The sequence below is a fragment of the Equus quagga genome, chromosome 15 (assembly GCF_021613505.1).
Source record: "Equus quagga isolate Etosha38 chromosome 15, UCLA_HA_Equagga_1.0, whole genome shotgun sequence".
Lineage (NCBI taxonomy): Eukaryota > Metazoa > Chordata > Mammalia > Perissodactyla > Equidae > Equus > Equus quagga.
In genome coordinates, this window is record NC_060281.1 from 93,572,171 (window position 1) to 93,595,742 (window position 23,572).

At 48.3% G+C, this 23,572-nt stretch overlaps 1 protein-coding gene across 1 annotated transcript in view; it reads left to right on the top strand.

The window, feature by feature from the left end:
* Positions 1 to 265: 265 nt before the first annotated feature.
* The window catches only part of CDC45 (cell division cycle 45), a 35,940-nt gene continuing 12,633 nt past the window's right edge, over positions 266 to 23,572 (top strand). Inside the window, exons 1-13 of the mRNA XM_046640470.1 lie at positions 266 to 379; positions 505 to 564; positions 1,399 to 1,491; positions 2,595 to 2,732; positions 3,672 to 3,818; positions 13,828 to 13,883; positions 15,194 to 15,242; positions 16,602 to 16,663; positions 18,902 to 18,952; positions 20,340 to 20,459; positions 22,274 to 22,405; positions 22,660 to 22,758; positions 23,350 to 23,511. Coding sequence (XP_046496426.1) covers positions 329 to 379; positions 505 to 564; positions 1,399 to 1,491; positions 2,595 to 2,732; positions 3,672 to 3,818; positions 13,828 to 13,883; positions 15,194 to 15,242; positions 16,602 to 16,663; positions 18,902 to 18,952; positions 20,340 to 20,459; positions 22,274 to 22,405; positions 22,660 to 22,758; positions 23,350 to 23,511 — 1,220 coding nt within the window. The 5' untranslated portion in view covers positions 266 to 328. The remainder of the gene's footprint in view (positions 380 to 504; positions 565 to 1,398; positions 1,492 to 2,594; positions 2,733 to 3,671; positions 3,819 to 13,827; positions 13,884 to 15,193; positions 15,243 to 16,601; positions 16,664 to 18,901; positions 18,953 to 20,339; positions 20,460 to 22,273; positions 22,406 to 22,659; positions 22,759 to 23,349; positions 23,512 to 23,572) is intronic.

Sequence of the window (23,572 nt, forward strand, 5' to 3'; positions counted from 1 at the left end):
TAAATTTAATTTACGATGGGAATAAATAAATTTTTCCTGGAGCTCCCAGTGGGAGGTAATGGGCTGCTCTTCCCAAAGTAAAGATGTCCACCGAGAGTCGGGTTTCTGGGTAAACGGGAATCAGAGTTGAAGTGGGCAACTGCATTTGCGTCTTGCCTGTTGCCCGCCTTAAATATGGACCAATCAGAAAAGAGGACGGGCCGGGAACTAAGTAGCTATGGGTTGGCCCCTGGGCCAATCGGAAGAGCCCTGATTTGGCGGGAGTCTTGACCGCGGCCGGAGCTCTTGGTGTCTCAGCGCGAGCTCTTGGTGTCCGGCCGCCGTGGCCATGTTCGTGTCCGATTTCCGCAAGGAGTTCTACGAGGTGGTCCAGAGCCAGGTGACCCCCTTTCTTGGACCCCGAGGGCTTTTTGGGGGAAAGAGATGAGGGGGAGCGGCCATGGGAGAGCGGGAGGAGATGGGTTCAGGTCGCAGCGCTCAGCTCCCCGACTCTTCCCCCGACAGAGGGTTCTTCTCTTCGTGGCTTCGGACGTGGACGCCCTGTGTGCTTGCAAGATCCTTCAGGTGAGCCCTGCGGACTGGGAGGGTGGGGCCAGGGTGAGAGGGGAGGGTGCAGGCTGGGCCTGGGCGGCTGGTAGGGGCGCGGGGAGGGCAGAGAGTGGGGCAGGAAGTGGGGGCTTAGAATCCAGAGGGAACGCGGTGGGGGAGGCCGCCGGGCGGGAGATGAGGAGCGGAGTAAGGGAACCCCACCCGGGTGAGAGCTCAGGAGGGGTGGGGGCTGGAGCAATGGCAACCGAAAGCTGGCAAGGGGGACTCTGAGAGGTCGCATCCCCAGCAGGACAGTATTGGGTGGGTTAGAGAAGGATTAGGCAAAAGGCAAGGAGACTAGTTAGTATTTTTGCTGTAACCTAGGCAAAAAATGGCTGCATTCGAAAGGCCTATGGACCCACCTGTAGTGGCTTCTCAGATGTGGGGTCTGAGACAGAGGAATCTGTGACAACTGAGGGCATAGTAGTGTCATAAGCAATACTGGAAATACAAGATTCCTTAGTCTGTTATGCAAGAGGCTTGCTTGGTTGAGTTTTGAATGTGGTGCCATGTTTACATGAACTTCGGCAGGCCCTTGGGTCATGAACTATTTCTCAGAAGACCTAGAAATAAGATCAGCTTTTCTCCCAGTGTTTTCCTTTGGTAATTTTAAAAAATACAGCAATGTTGACAGATTGGCGCAGTGAACACGCATATCCCCATCACCTAGTTTCTCCTTTAACATTTCACGAACCTTACTTTATCACATGTTGTTTGTCTCTCAGCCTATCTTATTTTTTTCTAAGTGCATTTCAAGGGAAATTGCAGACACCCTAATTATAATAGGCTTTGAAAATAATCTCTCTCCAGGCCCTGTTCCAGTGTGACCACGTGCAATATACACTGGTTCCAGTTTCTGGGTGGCAAGAACTTGAAACTGCATTTCTTGAGCATAAAGAACAGGTATGAGAGATGCATTTTAGAATAATTAGACTTTTTCTACTCAACTGCAATTTCTTAACATTTAGCATTCTTTCTATTTCCACAATAGGTTGCATATGTATGTAAGTATCAACTATATTAGGCAGTACGAAAGAGAAAAATGAGCTATATGGCCACATGACTTACCCTCAAGTTGTAGGGACAATATGGGCAACAACAAAAAAAGAGTGAATATGGATAGCCTCTAACTTTGAATTTGTGTGCAGACATTTCATTGTAAGGTGCTTGGAATTTAGCAGTTAGTTTTTGATATGGCCTAGTTAAAATTACTTTAGATTAGACCACTATTTTACATTCTCTTCACAAGAAAGTGTATTCTAATTTCCAACTTGAAATCCAGGAACATATCTTCTCTTTTCATAATTTAAACAGTAGAGGCCAGGACTCCTACCACGTCTTCATGGGGCCTATAATGAGATGTGGGACATCTTAGACCCCACGGTCCCCACAGCTCCCTGGAGTCTAGCCACATCTAGGATTGTCTGCCAAAGATAAATCCTCACCTGGAGCTCCTGTCATCACGGGAGGGACCTGTGCCAGTTGGTATTTGTAAGGAAAGGATTCTCTATAGTGATAGGATATAATAAGAGACTTAATTGAATATTTAGGTGCCCATTAAGTATGGGCTGCCCAAGCTTTGCTAAAAGTGTAAACCTGTACAATGCTGTTAGTATAGAGAAGCAGCACAGCACCGTAGAGTGACTGAGATCTGGAGAGGCCCAGGTATGCATTTGAAGTTTCCACCTGCTCCTCATCAGCTTCTTGCCCCTGTGCATGAGACTGGGGCATGCTGATCCTCTGCACGTTCCTTGGCGAAGTGGAGAGAGCCACGGTGCCAGCCATGGGGTATCTCACGGTGTCATCATGAATATGAAATAGCACATGGAGTATGTTAAAGCTCTTAACACAGGCCAGCCATTGCCATTTTGGGAGGCCCTTGCCCTCAGAGCCTTGCCCAGTGTCTGGGGCTTGATGTGTGTCAGCAGAAGGACTCAGGCCTAGTGTGCTGAGGTAAAGGGGCCTCCGCGGTGCACTTACTTCACAATGTCCTCTTCTTTTTTCAGTTTCGTTCTTTTGTCCTCATAAACTGTGGAGCTAACGTAGACCTATTGGATATCCTTCAGCCCGATGAAGATGCCATATTTTTTGTGTGCGACACCCACAGGCCAGTCAATGTCGTGAATGTATACAATGATACCCAGGTAATGAGGCCTTTGGGGCCCATGCCTCGCCTGAGTTCTCCCATCAACCTGATTGTACCTTTTTATGCCACAGACAACGTGGCCTGTATCCACCTCCCCTACAGGAGTTGGAGCAGCCTGAGGACAAGAACTTGTCCATCTTTGATGAGAAGCGCGGCACCTTACCCTCAGAGGTGCTCAGAATGCATTTGTGGATTTGCTTGACCTGGGAGGTGTAGGGACCAGAACCTTGCCCTGAGTCTGCCCTTGGAGCTCAGGGCTGCCCAGTCTCGTTGAATATCAGGGAATCTCAGAGGCATTTGCCCTGTAAATGGGCTGGGACCTGCCCTGCCCATCTGAGGGTGGTGTAAGGACCAGCAAGACAGCAGTGGGAGAGGCCGCTGTGAGCCCGAGAGGGCGCTGCTGTGCTCACTCCTTGAACCTCCCAACAGCGAGCACGGAGCCCAGGCCAGAGCAGCGACCTAACCGTTGGTCTTCACCTCCCACTCTGACAAAGGGTGGCCCCAGCATTCTCATGTGAAGGATCTCTCCAGGAGCAGTCGGCCTGGACCTGCTTTAGAGACAGAATGTACCCCATTAGGGGTGGCCTATCGTCATGTCTTTTGTCAGAGGCCAAGTCGTGGTGTGTTCATCTGTTGGCTGGGTGTGTGGCGTAACAGGGAGCTTTTTTCCCAGAGTTAAGTGACTATAGAGAGTTTTCAAACTTTTGCTATTTTTATATACTATGCATTGCAACTCCAGTGCCTCACTGAGTGGAAATGAGAAAAAAAAATGCCTGAGAAGTCTGAAATTCTTCTCAGACAGGTGGTTATTTATATGTAGAGGAAACTTATGAGTCAGCTCATTAGAAAATAAGATTCTACAAGAGAAAAATGTATGATGAATAGTTTTCTGTCCAGGAGAGAGGAGAAACCTGATTGCTTTTTGTTTTAATTTTAGATCAAGCTACTCATTAAACAAGATGACGACCTTGAAATTCCCGCCTACGATGACATCTTTAGGGATGAGGAGGAGGATGAAGAGCACTCGGCTAATGAAAGCGACAAAGGATCAGAGCCCTCCGAGAAGCGGACACGGTTAGAAGAGGTAGGTTTGGGCCTCTCACTGCCGTCTTAAGGAACTTGTCACTCACAGAGGTCAGAGGTCAGCCTGGAGTCTGCTGGGCCCAGGCAGAGCTATAAGACAACAGGTGTGTGTGCTGCCTCTGGGCTCTGCTATCCCCTGGTTGTGTGGCCTCAGGCAGGTTACTGGACTTCTCTGAGCTACAGTTTGCTCATTTATCCAGTAGAATCCTGTCAGATGAAATGAGACTTAGGATAGCTCAGCTCATTGCCTAGATAGCAAACATTTTTAAAAAGCAATATGAAGAAATGATAAATAGCATGTCTCTCATGTTCCCGACTCCCCTCCAGATTGGCTCTCTGTGCGTCACCGTGGCAGAGTGACATGGGTCTGCTGCCCTCAGCCTGGCTTGGTCCCAGATGGTCATTCCAGGGCAAGCATCTCATGTGCAAAGATATGAGTGGTTTGTGCCTCATGAGCCTTGGGTCTAACCCACTTACCCAATCTGGGGCCTGGCCAGAGCTTGTGGCTTCTACTAGATGTAGGATTACAGATAGGCAGCAGCTGTTCCTGTAATATGAGGGCCTTGTTTTCTTGTAGTGCTCGGTGTTGAAGAAGCTGATGCCCGTGGCTCCTGGTCCTTGGTGTGCATGCTGAAATTTGCCTCTGGAATGTTTTAGGGTCTTCCCTTCATCCTTATCATCCTTGGCTTGACAAGGGCCTTTAGCAGAGCCCTTTAGAGCCATGTTTGGGACATTCAGGGCACTGTCCATGTGGGGGCCGTGTCCTTCAAAGCTAGGAATGTCCTTAAACCTTCCTCCCTTCGCCCACTCCTTTCACTAGAGTTTCTGGTGGTCTGATCAGGGGCCTTTCAGACCTGCTCTGAGATTTTCTTTCCTCTTACCCGTTCTTGATCTGTTCTATTTTCCAGCAGACTTTTGGTCCTTATCTTCTAATCTTTGATTCCTAAGAGCTCTTTTTTGTTCTCTGAATGCTCCCTTTTTTTGATAGCAGCCTTAACTATTGACGAACTGCTTTTCATCAGGCCCCACATATCAATATCTGCTGAGATTTTCCCTGGAAACATTCATGTTCTGCAGATACGAGTCTTGGAATTCTCCACTCTGACTAATAAATATTTTTTCAACACCTATGTGCCAGGTACCCGTCAGGCTCCGAGGGTACCATGGGGAGAACAAAGTCCTGCTTTCATGAAGCTTCCTTTCCAGTTGGGGAGAGAGATAAGGACCATGTAAACAAGCACGGTTACAGGATGGTTTCAGGTGGAGATACATATTATGAGTAAAAATAAAGCAAGGTGGGGACTAGACAGGCAATGGGTGGCTGGTTTATGAAGGTGGCCAAGGACACTTGACCAGAGACCTGAATGAGGAGGGAAGGAGCCAGGAGGATTCCCAAGAGGGGTGTCCACCACAGAGCGTCCACAGACGCAGGGCTCAAGGGGGAAGGACAGTTGATGAGGTGCGACCAACAGCGAAAATGAACGGGCAGGTGAGAACTGACCGGTGGGTTTGGCAACAAACCCGAAGTCCGTGGCCTTGGTGCAATGTAAGAACACATTAGAGCTTCCGTTTACGTGCTTAGCATGTCCATTTAAAATCTGAGTTTGTGAATGTTTTATATAATACGATATGGAATATGCATAATTTCTCACTGACTTTTTATCTTGAAATTTTTTCCAAACATATACAATTGTTAAAAGGATAATATGATGAATAGCCATATATCTTCCATCTAGATTCAACAATTGTTCACACTTTGCCACATCTGCCTTCTCGCTGTATAGCTATATATGCTTTATTTTTTGCTAGATCACTTGAGAATAAGTTACAAATACCATGACATTCTCCCCTAAATTCTTCCATATACATCTCCTAAGAATAAGGGGATTCTCCTTCATAAATACAATACTTTTATCACACATAAGAAATTAATAATGTCTTAATATCATTTAATATTCAAATCATATTTAAATTTATTTAATTGTCCCCAAAATAGATTTTGTAGCTGTTTTTGTCTCTGGACCATCACCCAGTCAAGGTTGGCACATTTGTATTTAACTGTTTCTTTATTGTCTTTAAACCTAAAACAGTACCCCATCTTTTTTTTTTCCTGTTTTGTTTTGAATAACATTAGAGGCCAGTCCAGTTTTCTAGTATTTATCACTTGTTTTTACGTAGAGTAATTTTATTGCTCCTCATTCCCTGCATTTTCTATAATCTGTAAATTAGGGCTAGAGGCATGATTTTAATAAGATTTAGCATTTTTGAGAAGAATTTATATATCATTAAAATCTATACATGATTTATAAATGAACGTACATTAGAGGTATATTCTCAGAAATATTTTTATTAGTGGGACTGCGCACTCGAGGAGGCTTAGAGACAACAGGCCATAAATAACATTTTCAAAGAGTTTTGCTATAAAGAGAGCCGAAAAGAAGGCATAGGGTCAAGAAAAGTGTTTGTCTTTTAGAGGTGGGACTAATTTAAAGCTGGGCCCGGCAAAGATGAGATTCCGCTGTAAAATGAATGTAATTACACTTACTCCACAGGTGCTGTTATATTGTTGTTCAGGTCACCTGGGTTCAAGTTTTGCATCTGCCATTACTAGCTATGTGACCTTAGGCAAGTGCCCTCTCTGTATCTCTGTAAAATAAGGGTAATATCATACTTGACTATTTTACTCCTGGTGTTTAACAAATGACTCCAAAACTTGCAGCTTAAAACAACCATTTTCTTAGGCTCATGGATTCCATGGGTCGGGATTTTGAGCCGAGCCTAGCAGGGATGCTGTCTCTTGGGGCTGGAATCTTGGGAAAGCTCATGGGCTCTCACGTCAAACACCCAGGCTTCTGGGATGGTGCCAAACCAGGACTGCTGATGCAAGTGCCTACAGGAGGCCTTCATTACGCATGGCTTCCTCACAACACAGCATCTCAGACTCCCAGCATGGATGTTCCAGCCAACAGGGCAGCCGCTGCATGGCCCTCCTGAGCAGTCTCAGAGTCCCCCAGCATCCCACAGCCACGAGGGGAGGGGGCAGGACTCCAGTGTACACTTTGGGGAGGGTCAAAGAATTCTCACATAGTGGGGGTTTTGTTAATCATCTTTTTTTGAGGTAATTTCTACATAATCAAATTTACCAGGTATAAAATTCATTGAGATTTGACAGATGTATAAAGTCATGTGACTACTAGCACTTCATAACAGAGAACAGTTCCTTCACTCCCAAAAAGTTCCCTCATCAGGACCTTTTGTTTTTTTATCGTTAAACTTTCTACTTTGAGATCATTGTAGATTCACATGCAGATGTAAGAAATAAGATAAAGTCACTTATATACTTAACCGACTTTCCCTCAATGGTGACATGTTGCAAAACTCTGGTACGATATAACAACCAGGATGTTACCATTGATATAGTCAAGATATAGGACATTTCCGTCACCAGAAGGATGCTTCCTGTGGCCCTTTCATAGCCACACCTACTTCTCTCCTCCCCCACCCCCTCCTTAGCTCCTGGCAACCACTAATCTCTTCTCCATTTCCATAATTTTATCATTTCCAAAATATTACATAAATGAAATCATACAGTATATAATCTTTGGGAGTTGGCTTTTTGCTTGGCATAATTCCCTGGAGATTCATCTAGGTTTTTGTGTGTTTCAATAGTTGATTCCCCTTTATTACTGAGTAGGCTTCCGTGGTGTGGATGGACCGCATTTTCGTTTAGCCACTGAAGGCCAGCCACTGAAGGACTCACCCACTGAAGGACATCTGGGTTGTTTCCAGTTTCTGGCCATTATGAGTAGAACTGCTGTAAACATTGTATACAGGTTTTTGTGTCTGAGCACAAATCTTCATTTCTCTGGGGTAAATGACTAGAGTTCATTTGCTGGGTTGTATGGTAGTTACATGGTCAGGTTTTTACAAAAGTGCCAAACTCTTCCAGAATATCTGTACCATCTTACATTCTGACCAACGATCCATGAGTGATCCAGTTTTTCCACATCTTTGCCAGCATTTTGTGATATCACCTTTTTATTTTAGCCATTCTGATAGGTTGTAGTGATATCTCATTGTGGTTTTAGTTTGCATTTCTCTAATGCAAATGATGTTGAATATCTGTTCATGTGCTTATTTGCCATCTGTATATCCTCTTGGGTGAAATGTCTCTTCATGTCTTTTGCCCAATTTCTAATTAAATTGTTTGTTTTTATACTGTTAAGTTTTATATATTCGAGATACTAGTATTTTGTCAGATGTGGTTTGCAGATATTTTCTCCCACTCTGTAGCTTGTCTTTTCATCCTCTTAACATGGTCTAATGCAGAACAAGTGTTTTTAATTTTGACAAAGTCCAATTTATTGATTTTTCCTTTTAAAGATTGTGCCTTTGGTGTCAAGTCTAAAAAGTCTGCCTAGCCCTAAATCCCAAAGATTTTCTCCTGTTTTATACTAAAAGTTTTATGGTTTTATGTTTTCCATTTGTGTCTGTGGTCCATTTTCAGTTCATTTTGTTTAAGGTGTGAGGTTTAGGTCAGTGTTCATTTATTTGTCTGTGGGTGTCCAGTTGTTCCAGCACCATTTGTTGAAAAGGCTGTCCTTCCTCCATTGAAATCAATATGGCATATTTGTGTGGATCTCTTTAGGGATTCTCTGCTCTATTCCGTTGATCTATGTGTTTACCCCTCTGCCAAACCGCAGTCTTGACTGCTGTAGCTATCTATTAAGCCTTGAAATCAGATAGACTAAGTACTCCCACTTTATTCTTTTTCAAAATTGTGTTAGCTATTCTATGTCCTTTACCTTTCTATATCGTTTTTAGCATAATTTTCTTTATACTTACAAAAAATCTTGCTGAGATTTTTGACAGGAATTGCGTAAACCTGTATATGAATTTGGGGCAAGTTGACATCTTTATTGTGTTGAGTCTTGTAATCCATGAACATAGTATGTCTCTCCATTTATTTAAATCCTCTTAGATTTCTTGTATCAGCATTGTATGCTTTTCAGCATACAATCCTATACTGTTTTGTCAGATTCACATCTAAGTATTTCCCTTTTTTTGGAGTGATTGTAAATGATGTTGTATTTTAATTTTAATATCTATTTGTTCATTGCTAATATATGGAAGTACAATTGATTTATGTTTGTCTTATGTCTGGTGCCTTGCTGAGCTCACTTATTAGTGCGAGGAGTTTTTTGTAGATTCCTTGGGATTTGCTACATAGACAATTGTGTCATCTACAAATAGGGACAGTTTTAGTTCTTTTCTGATTTGTATGCATTTTATTTCCTTTTCTTGACTTATTACTCTGGCTGGAACTTCCAACACTGTGTTGAATAAGAGTAATGAGAGTGCACATCTTTGCCTTTTTGTGTTCATAGACAGAAAGCGTCCAGTCTTTCACCATTAAGTATGATGCTGGCTGTAGGGTTTTGTAGATGCTCTCTACCAAATAGAGGAAGTTTCCTTGTATTTCCCCCCCTTTTTTTTTTTTGAGTTTTATCATGAATGGATGTTAAATTTTGTCTAGTACTTGTTCTGCACTAATTGATAAGACAGTGTAACTTTTCTTCTTTAACCTGTTAATATGGTGGATTATATTGATTGTTTTTTTTTTTTTAATATTGAACCAGCCTTGCATCTCAGGAATAAAACTTACTTAGTCAGGGTATAATAATTATTTTTATAACTTGCAAAATTCTATTTGCTAATATTTTATTAAGGATTTTGCATTTATTTTCATTAGGGATATTGGTCTGTAGTTTTCTTTTTTGTACTGTGTTTGTCTGGTTTTGGTATCAGGGTAATACTATCTTCATAAAATGAATTGGCAAGTGTTCCCTCTTTATTGTTTCCTTCCTTCTGCTTGCTTTGGTTTATTTTACTCTTCTTGTTCTGGAAGCGGCTTAGATTATTGATGTGAGACTTTTCTTCTTTCCTAATGGGTGTATTTAGTGCTATAAATTTCCCTGTAAGCACTGCTTTCAGTGTGTCCCATATATTTTTGATGTATTTATTTTCACTTTCATTCCCTTCTATGTATTTTTTTTAAATTTCCCTTGGGACTTCCTCTTTGACCCATGGATTATTTTGAAGTATGCTGGTTAGTTTCAAAGTGTTTGGAGATTGTCCTCTTATCTTTTTTTTGTTTTTTTGGGGGTTTTTTTTGAGAAAGATTAGCCCTGAGCTAACATCTGCTGCCAATCCTCCTCTTTTTGCTGAGGAAGACTGGCCCTGACTAACATTCATGCCCATCTTCCTCTACTTTATATGTGGGATGCCTGCCACAGCATGGCTTGCCAAGCTGTGCCATGTCCGCACCCAGGATCCAAACTGGTGAACCCCAGGCCGCTGAAGCGGAACATGTGAACTTAACTGCTGCGCCACCAGGCTGGCCCCTCCTCTTATCTTTTGATTATTAATTTCTAGTTTGATTCTGTTGTGGTTGAAGAATACACTCGATGTGATTTCAGTTCTTTTACATTTGTCGAGATTTTTTTTTATGGCCCAGGATATGATCTATCTTGATATATGTTCTGTGACCATTTGAAAAGAATAGGTATTCTACTGTTGTAGAACAGAATGTTCAACAAGTGTCAGTTAGATACAGTTGGATGATGGTGTTGTTGAGTTCTCTTTCCTTGCTGCTTTTCTGTCTAGCTATTCTATCAATTCTGAAGAGAGAGATGGTGAAGTCTCCAGCTATAATTGTAGATTTGTCATTTTCTCCTTTCAGTTCTATCAATTTTTGCTTCACATGTTTTACAGCCCCATTGTTTGGTGCACAATACATGTTTAGAATTGTTGTGTCCTCTTGGTTGACTGAAATTTTTATTATTATTTAGTATTTCTGGTCATTTTCTTTGCTCTGAAGTCTGATTTATCTGATAATAATAGTGCACTCTTGTTTTCCTTTGATTAATGCTTGCATGCTTTATCATTTACCACCTTATACTTTCAACCTACCTATATTGTTATATTTGTACTGAGTTTCTTTAAAAAAAGGCAATGGGGCTGGCCCAGTGGCGCAGCAGTTAAGTGCCCACATTCCACTTTGGCTGCCCAGGGTTTGCCAGTTCAGATCCTGGGTGCGGACATGGCACCACTTGGCACGCCATGCTGTGGTAGGTGTCCCACATGTGAAGTAGAGGAAGATGGGCATGGATGATAGCTCAGGGCCAGGCTTCCTCAGCAAAAAGAGGAGGATTGGCAGCAGTTAGCTCAGGGCTAATCTTCCTCAAAAAAAAAAATGGCAAAAGATTTATATTATCTGAAGAGAAATCAGAGTATATGAGTTTCTTTAAATAGCATAGAGTTGGATCATGTTTTTTTTAAAGCTAATCTCTGTCTTTTAATTGATGTGTTTAGACCATTTACATTAATTTTAATTATTGATAGGTGAGGGGTTAAGTCTGACCTTTTTATTTTCATTTTATATTTTCTATTTGTTCTCTGTTTTTCATATCTGTTGGCTTTTTCTTTTTTTTTTAGAATTGTGTTTTGATTTACCTCTAGTGTTTGTGTATCTGTTTGTATAATATTTTTAGTGGTTGCTGCAAGTGTTACTTATATATCCTTAACTTATCACAGTCTACTGGCATCATCATTGTACCAGTTTGAGTTAAATGTAGAAACCTTATCTTCCTTCACGTCCCTTATTCTCCCCTGTTTATAATATAATTCTCTTAAACATTTCCTCCACATACATTTAGAACCATATCATACAGTGGTATAATTTTTGCTTCAATAATCAAACATGATTATAAAACTCAAGAGAATAAGGAAAGCCTATTGTATTGACCCAATTTTTGCTTGTCATGTTTTCTTCCATCCTGATGTTCCAAAGTTTCTTCTTTTGTCATTTCCTGTCTGTTTACAGAACCTCCTTTAACCAACTTTTTTTTAGGGCAGTTCTGCTGGCAATAAATTCTCTTAGCTTTCCTTCTAAGAATTTCTTGATTTCCCTTTATTCCTGAAAGATATTTTCATTGATTGTAGGATTTGGGATGAACAGTTCTTCTTTTCTTTCAGCACTTGAAAAATGTTATTTAACTTCAATTTTAAGAAAATAATTTAAAAAGAAAAATGCTGTGCCACTTCCTCTGGCCTCCATGGTTTCTGACGAGAAATCTATCATTCAAACCGTTTCTCTCCCATAGGTAAGATGTCATTGTTCTTTTGCTGTTTTGATGTTTTTGTCTTTAGTGTTCAGAAGTTCAATCATAATGCGTCTTGGTGTGGATTTCTTTGGGTTTAGCCTTTTTGCGATTCAGTCAGCTTCTTACATCTATAGATCTGTCTCTTGCCAAATTTCCAGCCATTATTTCCTAAAGTTCATTTTCATCCCACCTTCTTTCTCCTCTCCTTCCAGGACACCGATGACAGAGTGTCAGGTCTTTCATTGTAGTCCTGCATGTCCCTGAGGCTCTCTTTACTTGGGTTTTTTTCAGACGGGTTTTTCCCTGTTGCTCAGACTGGGTAATTTTTATCATCGTATCTGCTGATTCACTGCTGGTGTTTTTCTCTGTCTCTCCATTCTGCTCTTGAGCCCACGCACTGAGTTGATATTTCACTTATTGTACTTTTCAGTTCTAAGTTTTGATTTGGTTCTTCTTTCATCGACCATTGCTTTGCTGAGGTTTCCTATGTTTTCATTTGTTTCAAGCGTGTTTGTAATTGCTTGTTGAAGCATTTTTGTGATGGCTGCTTTAACGTCCTTGTCAGATAATTCTGACTTCTCTGTCGTCTTGGTGTTGGCATCTGTGGATTGTCCTCTTTTATTCATTTTGGGATCTTCCTGGTTCTTGGTATGATGAGTGATTTTTTCAAATGAAACCTGGACATTTTTGTGTTATAAGACTCTGTGTCTTATTTAAGTCTTCTGTTTTATCTGCTTTCTCTGACACCACTCTGGCAAAGGAGGGAGGAGGTGGTGTGGCCTCTTGACAGCCAGGTGGAAGTACAAGTTCAGGTTCTCCTTGACCTCTGTTAACCCCCGAGAGGAGTGGCTCCTTGTTAGCACTGGGCAAGGAAGGTCCAGGCTCCCTATGTGGCCTCCTCTGACACCCCAGTGGGGGTGTTGGGAGATATTACAGGTAGAAGGTGGAGGTGTTACAGGTGGGAGGCGCTCACAAGGGTAGGAGTCTAGGCTCCCCCTCGGCATCTGCTGGGCGGAGGGGGTGGGGCACAGTGTTGTTGATGGTGGTGACTGGAGTAGAGCAGTTATTGTCTAAAAGTTTTCTCTCTTTTGAGGTTGCTCCTTCCTGGTCCTTTGACTTTGGGGGGGGATTTTTTTCTCTGTACCTCTTAGCGTTTTCAGGTTGCCAGCTTCTTCAGCTCCATGTCTGGGATATATGAGCCATAAAGAAAAACCAGAGAACTCATTACCGTGTAATTTCTCAGTCGCGGAGGCCCTACCTGGTCAGCCTTCCTCTCCACCTTTTAGAGTCTTATTTTGTTTGTTTCATAGATAACATCCAGATTTTTAGGTGTAGTTAGTGGATGTGTAAGGCAAGATACATCTGCCCCATCTTTCTAGAAGCAGCAGTCTGGGGTGTATGGATTTTAAAACTGCCACATTCACTACCTCTTGCTTTGTTGTGAGAACTGATAATGAGGTTATGCCTAGAATCAGAATACTTGCTGGTAAATGGTAGGATGGGAGAATCACAGCTCTTATTAATCTGGGGAGAAAGCCAGTGTGAGGTGTGGGCGTATCCTGGGCACACGTGGTGAGGGTGACAGAGAGTGGGCGAGGACACAGGCACTGAGGAAGCCTCTGTTCCCATCCACAGTGTCTGAAGTGCCGATGGGCCAGAGGGGTCCCAGCCACACCTGCCTCGGCACCATCCTTCTCCAGGAGCAGGCTGTGGTAGGCACTGGGATGAGCCAGGTTTCCCTTAGGGATCAGAGCCCAGGGGCTTCTGCCCGGTGGGGACCTTCTCAGGCTATAGAGATGATTCCTGGCTCATTTGCTCTCCCTTTTCTCTTTGTCACTACCTCAGGAAATAGTGGAGCAAACCATGAAGAGGAGGCAACGAAGGGAGTGGGAGGCCCGGAGGTGAGTGTGCTTCAAGCAGCAGCCCCCGTCACAGAGCCCACACCCCCATCACGGAGCCCACTGCTCCTTCACAGAACCCATGCCCCCATCACGGAGCCCACTGCCCTGTCACAGAGCCCACGCCCCTGTCACGGAGCCCACTCCTTTGTAACAGAGCCCATGCCCCTGTGGGACTCGGGTCCCTGGCGCCTGTTTTTTTCCCTGGGGGCTGCATGCATGTTTTTCCATTTTAGGATAGTTCGTTTAGTTTGGAACCTCTGGGCCAGTTGCTGCAGGAGAAAGCGTGTGGCTCCTGAGTTTCAAAAGAGCTCTGCATCCCCTCCATATCACTATCTGGTCCCATGAGAGACAAGCCCAGACCCAAAGGTCTCCCAAATATATGCTGTCTGTCAGGCCCCTAGTTCTTTATTTTCATAGTTTTCTAGATCTAGATACTTGTATTTCAAAATTCTTACAGATGACATCAACACCAGTTGTGTAAAACCTTTCATAGAAAGAAAAGTATGAAAAGGAAACTAACATCTATAATTCCACTCCATACTGCAAATTAGAAAACTGAAGTGCTTTCAAATGAAAACGTTGGCAAGGTTATTCTAGCTTGAGGTGAACATGCAGCAGATTTCTTGGGCTGGGGGCTCCTTGCTGTCCTAGTCCTTGAAGGTCTCCTGGGTGTCCCAGCCCCCCCCCCCCCCCCCGTCTCCTCTGTTCCAGCTGAGGGCATGCGCTCAGCACCCCCCTCTTGGAAAGATGAGGGAAAACCATTTCAAGAAATGTAAGGAAAATTTTCACTAATGGGAAGAGATTCTCGCTTTGGATTGATCTTCCTGGGTTATCCATACCTTGCATATTTTACATAATCACACCAGTTTTGCATTTTTCGACTTAATGTAACCATAGTTCTGAACAGCCTTTATAAATGGCATAGTACGTAATTGGCCATTCCCCTTCTTTTTGAACCAGAAGTTACTTCCAGCATTTTCTGTGACAAATAAGGCTGTGGTGAACAACCTTATACACAGAGGAATTTTGTCTTGCTTGTTCCTTTGAATGGTTGTCTTGGGATAATTTCTCAGAAGCAGGATTCTAGGACTATGCCACTGTACGTCTCCCATTGTCACAAGTGGATTGCATCAGTTTTGTTCCCTTCCCAGCATTGTGCATACACTCTCTGCGAAAGAGCCAGTAAGTGAAAACAAAGAGTACCATGACTTAATCGCATTTCTCTGAGTACTGGCGAGTTTTGGCATTTTTCCAAATGTTTGCTTCCTATACTGCTTGCTGTTGAAGACCTGTGTTTTGTGTCATTACAGAAGAGACATCCTCTTTGACTATGAGCAGTATGAATATCACGGGACGTCGGTAAGCACGGAGAGGTGGAATTCACCACAAAGTTCTGACTCGGGCTCAGTGTCCTGAAACATGAGGACTGAGTGCAGGTTTTAGAGCCATGGAAGCCTGGTTTGAATCTGAGCCCCATAGCTTCCCACCGTGTGACCTTGGGCAGGTGGTGCAGCCTCTTTGAGCCTTAAACCCCTCCTTCTCTGTAACAGAAGATAACAGTCCTCATTTCAGAGGCAGTTGTTACGATGGTCCCTCACATCCAATATGTGCTCAAGAGCAGCAGCTGTTGTTCTTGTTTATCATCAAATATACAGAACGAGTTTGTATTAGTCTCTGTGCAAGAAGCTAAAACTCTAGACTAAGAAAGGCTCATCAGCCTGTGTGTTACAGAACAGAATTTCATACAGAAAACCTGCTGTGTTGATTCTGATGGTGTTGAGCTGAGCCCAGGGCCTTAGAAGCCCAAGAAGATAAGTTTCCAGTAAAGTGCCCATGTTTCGTCTTAGAATTTGACCCGAGGGCCTTGGACTCTGAGCATCATATTTCCAGTGTCCCTTTTATGTCAAGGTCCCATTGTCCTTTGAAGGGCCATCCTCTTACCCTCTCTGCTCTGCCCTGGCACATGGGAAATTCTGAGCAGTGGGTGGGTTGGATGGTGCTCACTCTGAGAAGGTGTGGGTGGGACGGCAGGTGCTGGCCAGAGACATGGATGGTTCCCTTGGAAATCCTCCCTGGTGGGCAGCCCAGCATCTCACAGCTAAGGGAACTTTAGAGTCTTCAAGCGAGATATTGATCCTCCGTCCTCGTCTCCTCCCAAAACCCAGACCCTCTGCTCACAGGAAGTTAGATGCTTCCATCAGTCGACAGTCCTGTTAGGGGGTCCTGAGGCCCTTTCCTCTTTAATGTCCAAGTAACTGGAACCAAGGCCCTGTCTCACCTGGCTTTCTCAGGATTTGTGCAAGGCCACCAGCAAGCCAGGAGGAGCATGTGGAAGCAGGGTCATGCAGATGACAGGGTCCCCAACCTCCCAGCTTCAGTGCCTCCCTCAGGCATCACTGAGGCACCCAATGAGATGTCTGGAGGCCCCAGCTTAGCACTGCACCTGGCTGCCCCGCCCCCCCAGCTACATGATGAAGTGTGCACACAGTACTGACTTGAGTTAGCAGAGGAGACGGTGTGGGTCAGTTGAGTTACTCCGTCTCCTTCCCTTGGTTTAGCCTGGAGTCCACCCACGGGCCCTTGCCAGGCAGACCCTCAATCTGCAGGGGCTCAGCCAGAGCTCCAAGCAGGTCTGGCCCAGCTGTGTGCCCAGCCCCAGCGTGCGCTCTTTCCATGAGCACAACTGCCCTTGGCCTCAGGCTTCTCTCTTTCTTGCAGTCAGCCATGGTGATGTTCGACCTGGCGTGGATGATGTCCAAGGACCTGAATGACATGCTGTGGTATGTAAGCCCCAGTCAAGGCCAGTGCCACACGTGGCTGGCTACCTTCTCGGCAGCTCTGTCCTCCCACAGTGAGGGCAGGGTCTGGAGGGAGACGTCACCATGTGGTCTGCACCAGGAACATCAGGCACAGCCCCCTTCTGGGAATGTGGACGGCTCTGGTCTTCCTAAGTGTAGACTCCCGGCTGCACGCAAACTTGCGGGGTGCAGAGTGCAGAGGGTCGGAGCGGGGCTGGGGCGCTCCGCCGTTCCCACCCTGCTGCTCAGCCTTGCTGCCCAGGACATTTGGGAAACAGAAGGAGCATGAGATTTAAATGAAGCAGCCCTTTCTAGACGTCTTGGCAGCCCTGGCACGTGGTGAGACCTGACACAGGAAGAGCCATTTGGCTGCAGGGTTTGCCGCATGGACTGCAGCGGGACCCTCGGCCCGCTGGGTGCTGTAAAACTCCCAATGTGCTGTGACTCATGTTGGTTTAGAAACTAAACCTGCAGAGTCTTTCTGAGTGAAGAAACCGTAGGTCTGGCCTGTTCCACCCCCTCAGCCCTCACCTGCAGATCCTGGTTTTCTCCCCTGCAGCATGATGGTCTCACAAGGCCCCTTCTGGCCCTGACTCCCCAGCATGGGGATTATAACGCCTGCTCTGATGCAGGGCCTCAGGACAGCTGGGGCCAGGGCAGGGCCTGGGCACTGTCTAAGGCTAGGCCCAGGGGGCTCTGTCATTGCCCCAGGCTGATGCCTGGTGCATGTCCACCCGCCATCCTCGGCAGCAGGCTCAGCCCTCATCTCGGGTCCCCTCCACAGTGTGGACAGACAGCCCTGGCACCCTGACACAGGGCTGGTTTGTGCGTTGAGGGCTCCTGCATTAAGACCAGGTGGGAGCCTGTCACGGGCCCTATAGCCATGGGCACGTGCAAGCCACATCAGCATCCGGGAGCCTTTAGTGGGTGCCTGCTGTGTGCTCAGTGGTGCCTTCAGCATCCCACCCACTGTGAGCTCCTCCAGTTAGCGGTGATGTCCGGATATACCCCTGTGAAATGCCTCCAGAAAACTCCAGAAAGGGCATAAGGACAAATGCAAAATAACCTGGTATAAATGCACACATGGAATGTGGGGAGGAGGTGGAGTTGGTCAGGGAAGACAACTGGGGACAGGGGGGCTCTTTTTTTTTTTTTCCTGGTGAAGAAGATTGGCCCTGAGCTAACATCTATTGCCAACCTTCTTTTTTTCCCCCAAAGCCCCAGCACGTAGTTGTATATCCTAGTTACAAGTCATTCTAGTTCTTCTCTGTGGGATGCTACCAGAGCATGGCTTAATGAGCAGTGTGTCCATGCCCAGGATCCGAACCAGCGAACCCTGGGCCAGTGAAGCAGAGCAAGCAAACTTAACCACTTGGCCACTGGGCCAGCCCCACACCAAGGTAGCCTTTTCTGAGGAAATCCTTCTGAGGCAGAAGGGGCATTGTGTTGGGGGATGTGGTGGGGTACTCAGGCACCCTGCCCCCCAAAAGGTGAACCTTCCAGGGCCTCTTCCATCTTACTCTGCATGCAGCATCCCTGCCTGTTCCTGGCTGTGGGCCTGTAGGGGTATCTTGAAGGATGGCACCTGGGGACCAAAGGGGATCACAGCTGGGATGACTAACCACACCTGGGGTCCTGGTCACTCCTGCTATGGGCCAGCCATGATCCCAGGGAGGTCAGGCCCAGCCTGGGTCTCCCATATCTGATCCACAATAGATGAGCTTAGAGGGAGGAGCTTGGAAGGTTCTTAAGTGGCCTAAATGCTGTTACTGTGTCCTGCCATTTTCCATGGGAAGGACAGGGAGATGTGGACATGACTGGGGTCTGCTGTGCTGCGGGTGTATCTCAGAGGGATGGGGGATGTGAGGGGCTAAGGGAGGTGGTGTGACATGCCAGGGTCTGCCAGCGCCTGAGTGTGGCTGTCTCCCACAGTCCCTTGGTGGCAGGACGTGGGTGGAGAGCCAGGACAAAGTGGAGCCCTGCCCACATCAGGCCTGCCATCCTCGTCCCAGGAGATCTCCCTCCTTGTGTACCCATAGCTCCCACAGTGGTGATACTGTACTGGGAGCCCTGAATCACCCCCTGTAACCTATCCACTCTGCAGAGAGGAGACACCTGTCTGAGGGCAGGCCTGGGCCTGGCCATGCTGACAGGACACTCCTGTGAGTGGCGCCTGTCCCGCCGTGTTCACCACTCCATTGCCCTCTCCTCTCTTTCCAGGTGGGCCATTGTTGGACTAACGGACCAATGGGTACAAGACAAGATCACCCAGTAAGGACGCACTCCCTCGGGCTGTCCAAGGTCAGCCCGTTCTGTGACGACGTGCATGGCCTGTTACAACCCAAGTTTGCAGTAGGGAGACGGGTGGCAGCATCACCTTAGAGCCCCACGGAGGAAGGGGCTGGCCTTGGGTCTGCATCATTGTCACCGAGGAAGGGCTTAGTACTGGGACCTCTGGCAGAGTAGTGTGTGACCTTGTGTGGACGCTTTGTCCACCCTCAGGGAGCCCAGCAGGTGGAGCCAGAGGTGAGAGGAGGGAGCGCAGTCTCCCACCCTTGGAGCCCTGTGCTGTGGGCAGGGCTGGGCGCAGAGCTGGCCTGTGCACAGCGGACACAGGTCGGAGGATGTGAGGGCCCTGAGCATCCTGCCAGAGGAGTGGGTCTGAGCTCAAAGGCAAGGAGAGGGCTGGAGACGGCTGCGAGGAGGGCAAGCATGGAGCTGAATCTTGTTTTGCCCCTCAATGGGCAGGCTTTGGTGCTCCCCAACTGTCTGACTCCAACTGTAGACTAAAGGGCTGCCCCAGAACGCAGGCACCGGGGAGGGCCAGGGTGCCGGCACCCTCCTTCGTCCCCACTCCTCTGGTGGCTGTCAGGTGGGGACTCTAAGGGAATTGACAGGGACCTTGACCCCCAGATGCTAACCCTGTCCCAGGGACCTGAGCCTGGCATGGCCTCCGCGTACAGTTCATAGAAGCCCCGTGTCCCGCTTTCCTGCCTCCTCCAACCCCACCCTGCCTGTCCAAGTTCTGTGGTATGGCCTAGGGTCCAGGAGGGTCCTGATTCTCAGGCCTGGCGTGCCTCCTGGATGTGTCACCTTGGCCCGGCCTGCCGTCTTCCTGGGCCTCACTCCCCTTCTCTGTTAAGGATAGCATGGGGTGTGCACAGCACCAGGCACGGTCCCTGGCCTGTGGCCGCCCCTCGAGTGAGGCCCCTCTCCCGCTGTGCTCAGGAACACTTCCTATGCAGGGTCTGTACCTTCTGCTGTGGATTCTCGTCACTTTGGGGTTTGTCCACTTGACCGTGACTGGCGGGTGGCCCCGTGGCCTCCCACAGTGCCCACCCTCAGGAGGTCTCAAACAAGTGATGATGGGGCAGCTGCCGCCCAGAGGAAAATGCAAGTGGGAGGCGGGCAGGAGCCCACCCCTTCCAGCTCTTTCCACTCATGTACCCCCAGCTGCCTGGAACAGCTGCCACTGTCCTGCTTGGTTTCCATGCAGAGGTGGCAGAGTTTCCTCAGTCCTGGACGGGAACAGCCATGTGGTGGGCCGGCCCCTGAGCCTCCCGGAGTGGGGACGCCTTGAGGGAGGGAGGGAAACCACATGGCTGGGCTCCATGTGAGGGGAGATGGGAGCCCCCCAGGCACAGTGCTTTCCTTCCAGGATGAAGTACGTGACTGACGTTGGTGTCCTACAGCGCCACGTGTCCCGACACAACCACCGGAACGAGGATGAGGAGAACGCCCTCTCCGTCGACTGCACACGGATCTCCTTTGAGTACGAGTATCCTTGAGGCTCCAGCTGTGAGGTGCAGGCAGCACCCCTGCCCTCAGAAGTTTTGCTCAGCAGTGCACTGTTTGCTGTGTCACCTCTGCAGGCCCCAGCCCATGTCGCCCATGGGTGGCATGTTCTCGCCACAGAGCTGCAGGTCTGGGTTGTGTGGCTGTGGCTGCTGTGTCTCTGGGACAGGCAGCAGATGGGACGAGAGGCTTTGGGTAAAGGGGCCCTGGCGTGCTGCCCGGGCTGGGCAAAGCACTGGGTCCTGGGCAGCAGGCTCTGTCCTGGCTGCTCTTTGTGGCTCTGGCTCCTAAGTGCCAGCACTGTGTTTATAAGCATCAAGCATCTCTGTAGGGCTAATTGTGGGCCTGGTGCTAGGTCCGTGCGGGTGAGTGCCGTGGTCCACCTATGCAGTACAGGCAGTTAAGCACTGTTCACAGACCGCTGCCAAGCCAGTCAGGAAAGAAGCCAGCCAGAGTATGATTACAGAGTGCAACATTTCACGAGGAGAATGTGGGTGTCGATGAAGTGATCAGGCAGCCCTCAGACGGCAGTGCTCAGGAAAACCTTGGGGAGGCGCCATCTTAGGCCAAGACTCAGCCATGTTCGGTGGTAGGGGGAACAGCCTGGGCAGAGGCCATGGCTGTGCAAAGGCCCTGAGGTGAGCTCAAGGAAGGGGCTGGAGAGATGGGTAGGGTCTGAAGTTCAGACAGGCCAGAGCTGATGGCTCTGTGAGCCCAGAGCAGTGACTTGAGTTCAATTGTGGGTGTTTCAAAGGTCCCGGGACTGGTGACTAGGAGCAAGGAGACAGGATGGTGGCTCAGGCCAGACTGTGGCAGCAAGCATGAGGTGTGGCCAGGGTCACTGCTTTGGTGGTGGATGGAGTGGTGGCAGGGACAGTGCTGCCCTGTACCTGTGCTAAAATGGCCAGGGACAAGTAAACGTGAGTTTGGACAGGTCAGGTGGGAGGTGCCTGTGACAAGTGTAGGAATAGGTGCTGGGTGTGGACCAGCCCAGCTCCAGAGAGGGTGGCTGCGTCCGGCATACAGGGGCCCACCAGGAGCCAGGTCCTGACACGTGACATGCAGGCCCCAGGACGTGCCTGGGGAGTGGGCAGGGAGGACAGCAGCTGTCCTGTTGAGAGGGGCAACACTGAGGACAGAGCCCACTGTGTGCCCAGAGGCTGGGCCTGGGGGGCCGGTGTGTCGGCAGGAGCAGTGGCAGGGCACCACTGTGACCTCAGGATGGAAGCAGGGCTAGCCTGGCGTCCTGCCGAGACCCTTGGGGTGTAGGAGGGAAGGCCTGCCGGGGGGCAGGACTGTCCTCATGCACAGCCACGCTCATGGCCCCATGAGTGGTGAACGGCATGTTCAAGAAGAGGTGTGGGGATGAGGCCTTCACTGAGGGGGTCTCAGCAAAGGCACGAGTAGGAGGGAGGGCAGGCTAGGTAGAGCACACAGGGGGCAGATGGGATGACCGCCTGGGCTGGCAACGCCCTATTGGGCCTCCCAAGCCCTGTGTGGCCACAAGGGCTCTCTGTGAGCACAGTCCCTGGACTCTCAGAATCCCTGCCCCTCGGTTTCCTTGTCTGTGCAATGGGGATAATGGTGTGTGCCCCCCACCTCACAAGCTCCCTGTACTGGTCAAATCAGAGAGCTCCAGGTCACTCATGTGATAGCTAGTTGTGCAGGCAGGCCCTGCGCGTGGAGCTGACCGTCTGCTAGAGAGTCTGCAGGTGGGCGTCAAGGGGTGGGTGGGGCCGTGTCCTGCCCAGGCCCTGGGTCACTGTGCGGCCACAGCCTCCTTGACTGCAGGCCCAGCCTCCGCCTGGCGCTCTACCAGCACTGGTCCCTCCATGAGAGCCTGTGCAACACATGCTACACTGCGGCCAGGTTCAAGCTGTGGTCGGTGCACGGGCAGAAGCGGCTCCAGGAGTTCCTCGCGGACATGGGGTGAGTGACCACCTCACCCATAGTCCCCAAGGGAAAAGCACCTCCCCTTCATCATGACCGACTTGGCGGTATCATCCAGATGCTGCCTGCTCCTGCCCTAAGTTCCTCACCTCGAGATCAGAGAACGTCGTCTGGAGGCCCCCACCAGGGCGTCCCCTGTTGGCCTGCGGGGCCGTCAAGGGGCTCTTCCCCTCCGTCGGTGTCTCGATTTAAAGCCAGGTTGCTCGTGTGACCAGCACTTGCTGTCCTTCCAGTCTCCCCCTGAAACAGGTGAAGCAGAAGTTTCAGTCCATGGACATCTCTTTGAAGGAGAATTTGCGGGAGATGATTGAAGAGTCTGCAAATAAATTTGGGTAAACACATATTTTTCTTATTAAGCTTCTTTAAGGCTTCAGCTTTAACCACATTCCTAAAATAATGCAAAAAACCCCAAGAATACACAAATGAGCATGACCTGTCTAGCCTCTCCCAAAGTGCGTTCCCTTTGGGTTAAAAATCAGACTTCTTAAAGTGCCTGAAAGGTCTAGAGTCCTTAAATCCTGGGGCCAAGGTGTGGACCTTTGAGGGCGACCCAGCCTGTCCCTCCCCGGACACAGGAAATGGGCCTGAGAAGGGCCGACTGGGGCCAGGCTCAGGCAAGCTCTGCCCGCCCGCATCCTCCGGCACTGCTGAGGGACCCATGCCTGGCATCCAACGGCTCAGGAGAGGACCACACACATCCCGGCCCGGTAGCTTATTCCCGCCCTGCCCCCAACCAGCTGAGCAGCTTTGGAGGAGGCCTTCGGTGCTCTGGGCTGCAGGGCTGGTGTGCCTGAGCCTTCTGACCCCTCCATTCTCTGACCAGAGAGGCTGTGCTGCAGAGCATTCACGGGGGCCTGGCCTGGAGGGAAGAACTCACTCCCGCACATGCAGCCTCACAGCCGCATCACTTCCTCTCGTTGCAGGATGAGGGACATGCGAGTACAGACTTTCAGCATTCATTTTGGCTTCAAGCACAAGTTCCTGGCCAGTGATGTGGTCTTTGCAACCATGTCGCTAATGGAGAGCCCCGAGAAGGACAGCTCAGGAACAGATAACTTCATCCAGGCTCTGGACAGCCTCTCTAGGTAGAGGGCATGACCGTGGACCTCCATCCCCTTGGGCCACCTCTGGCCCTCAGCCTCACTG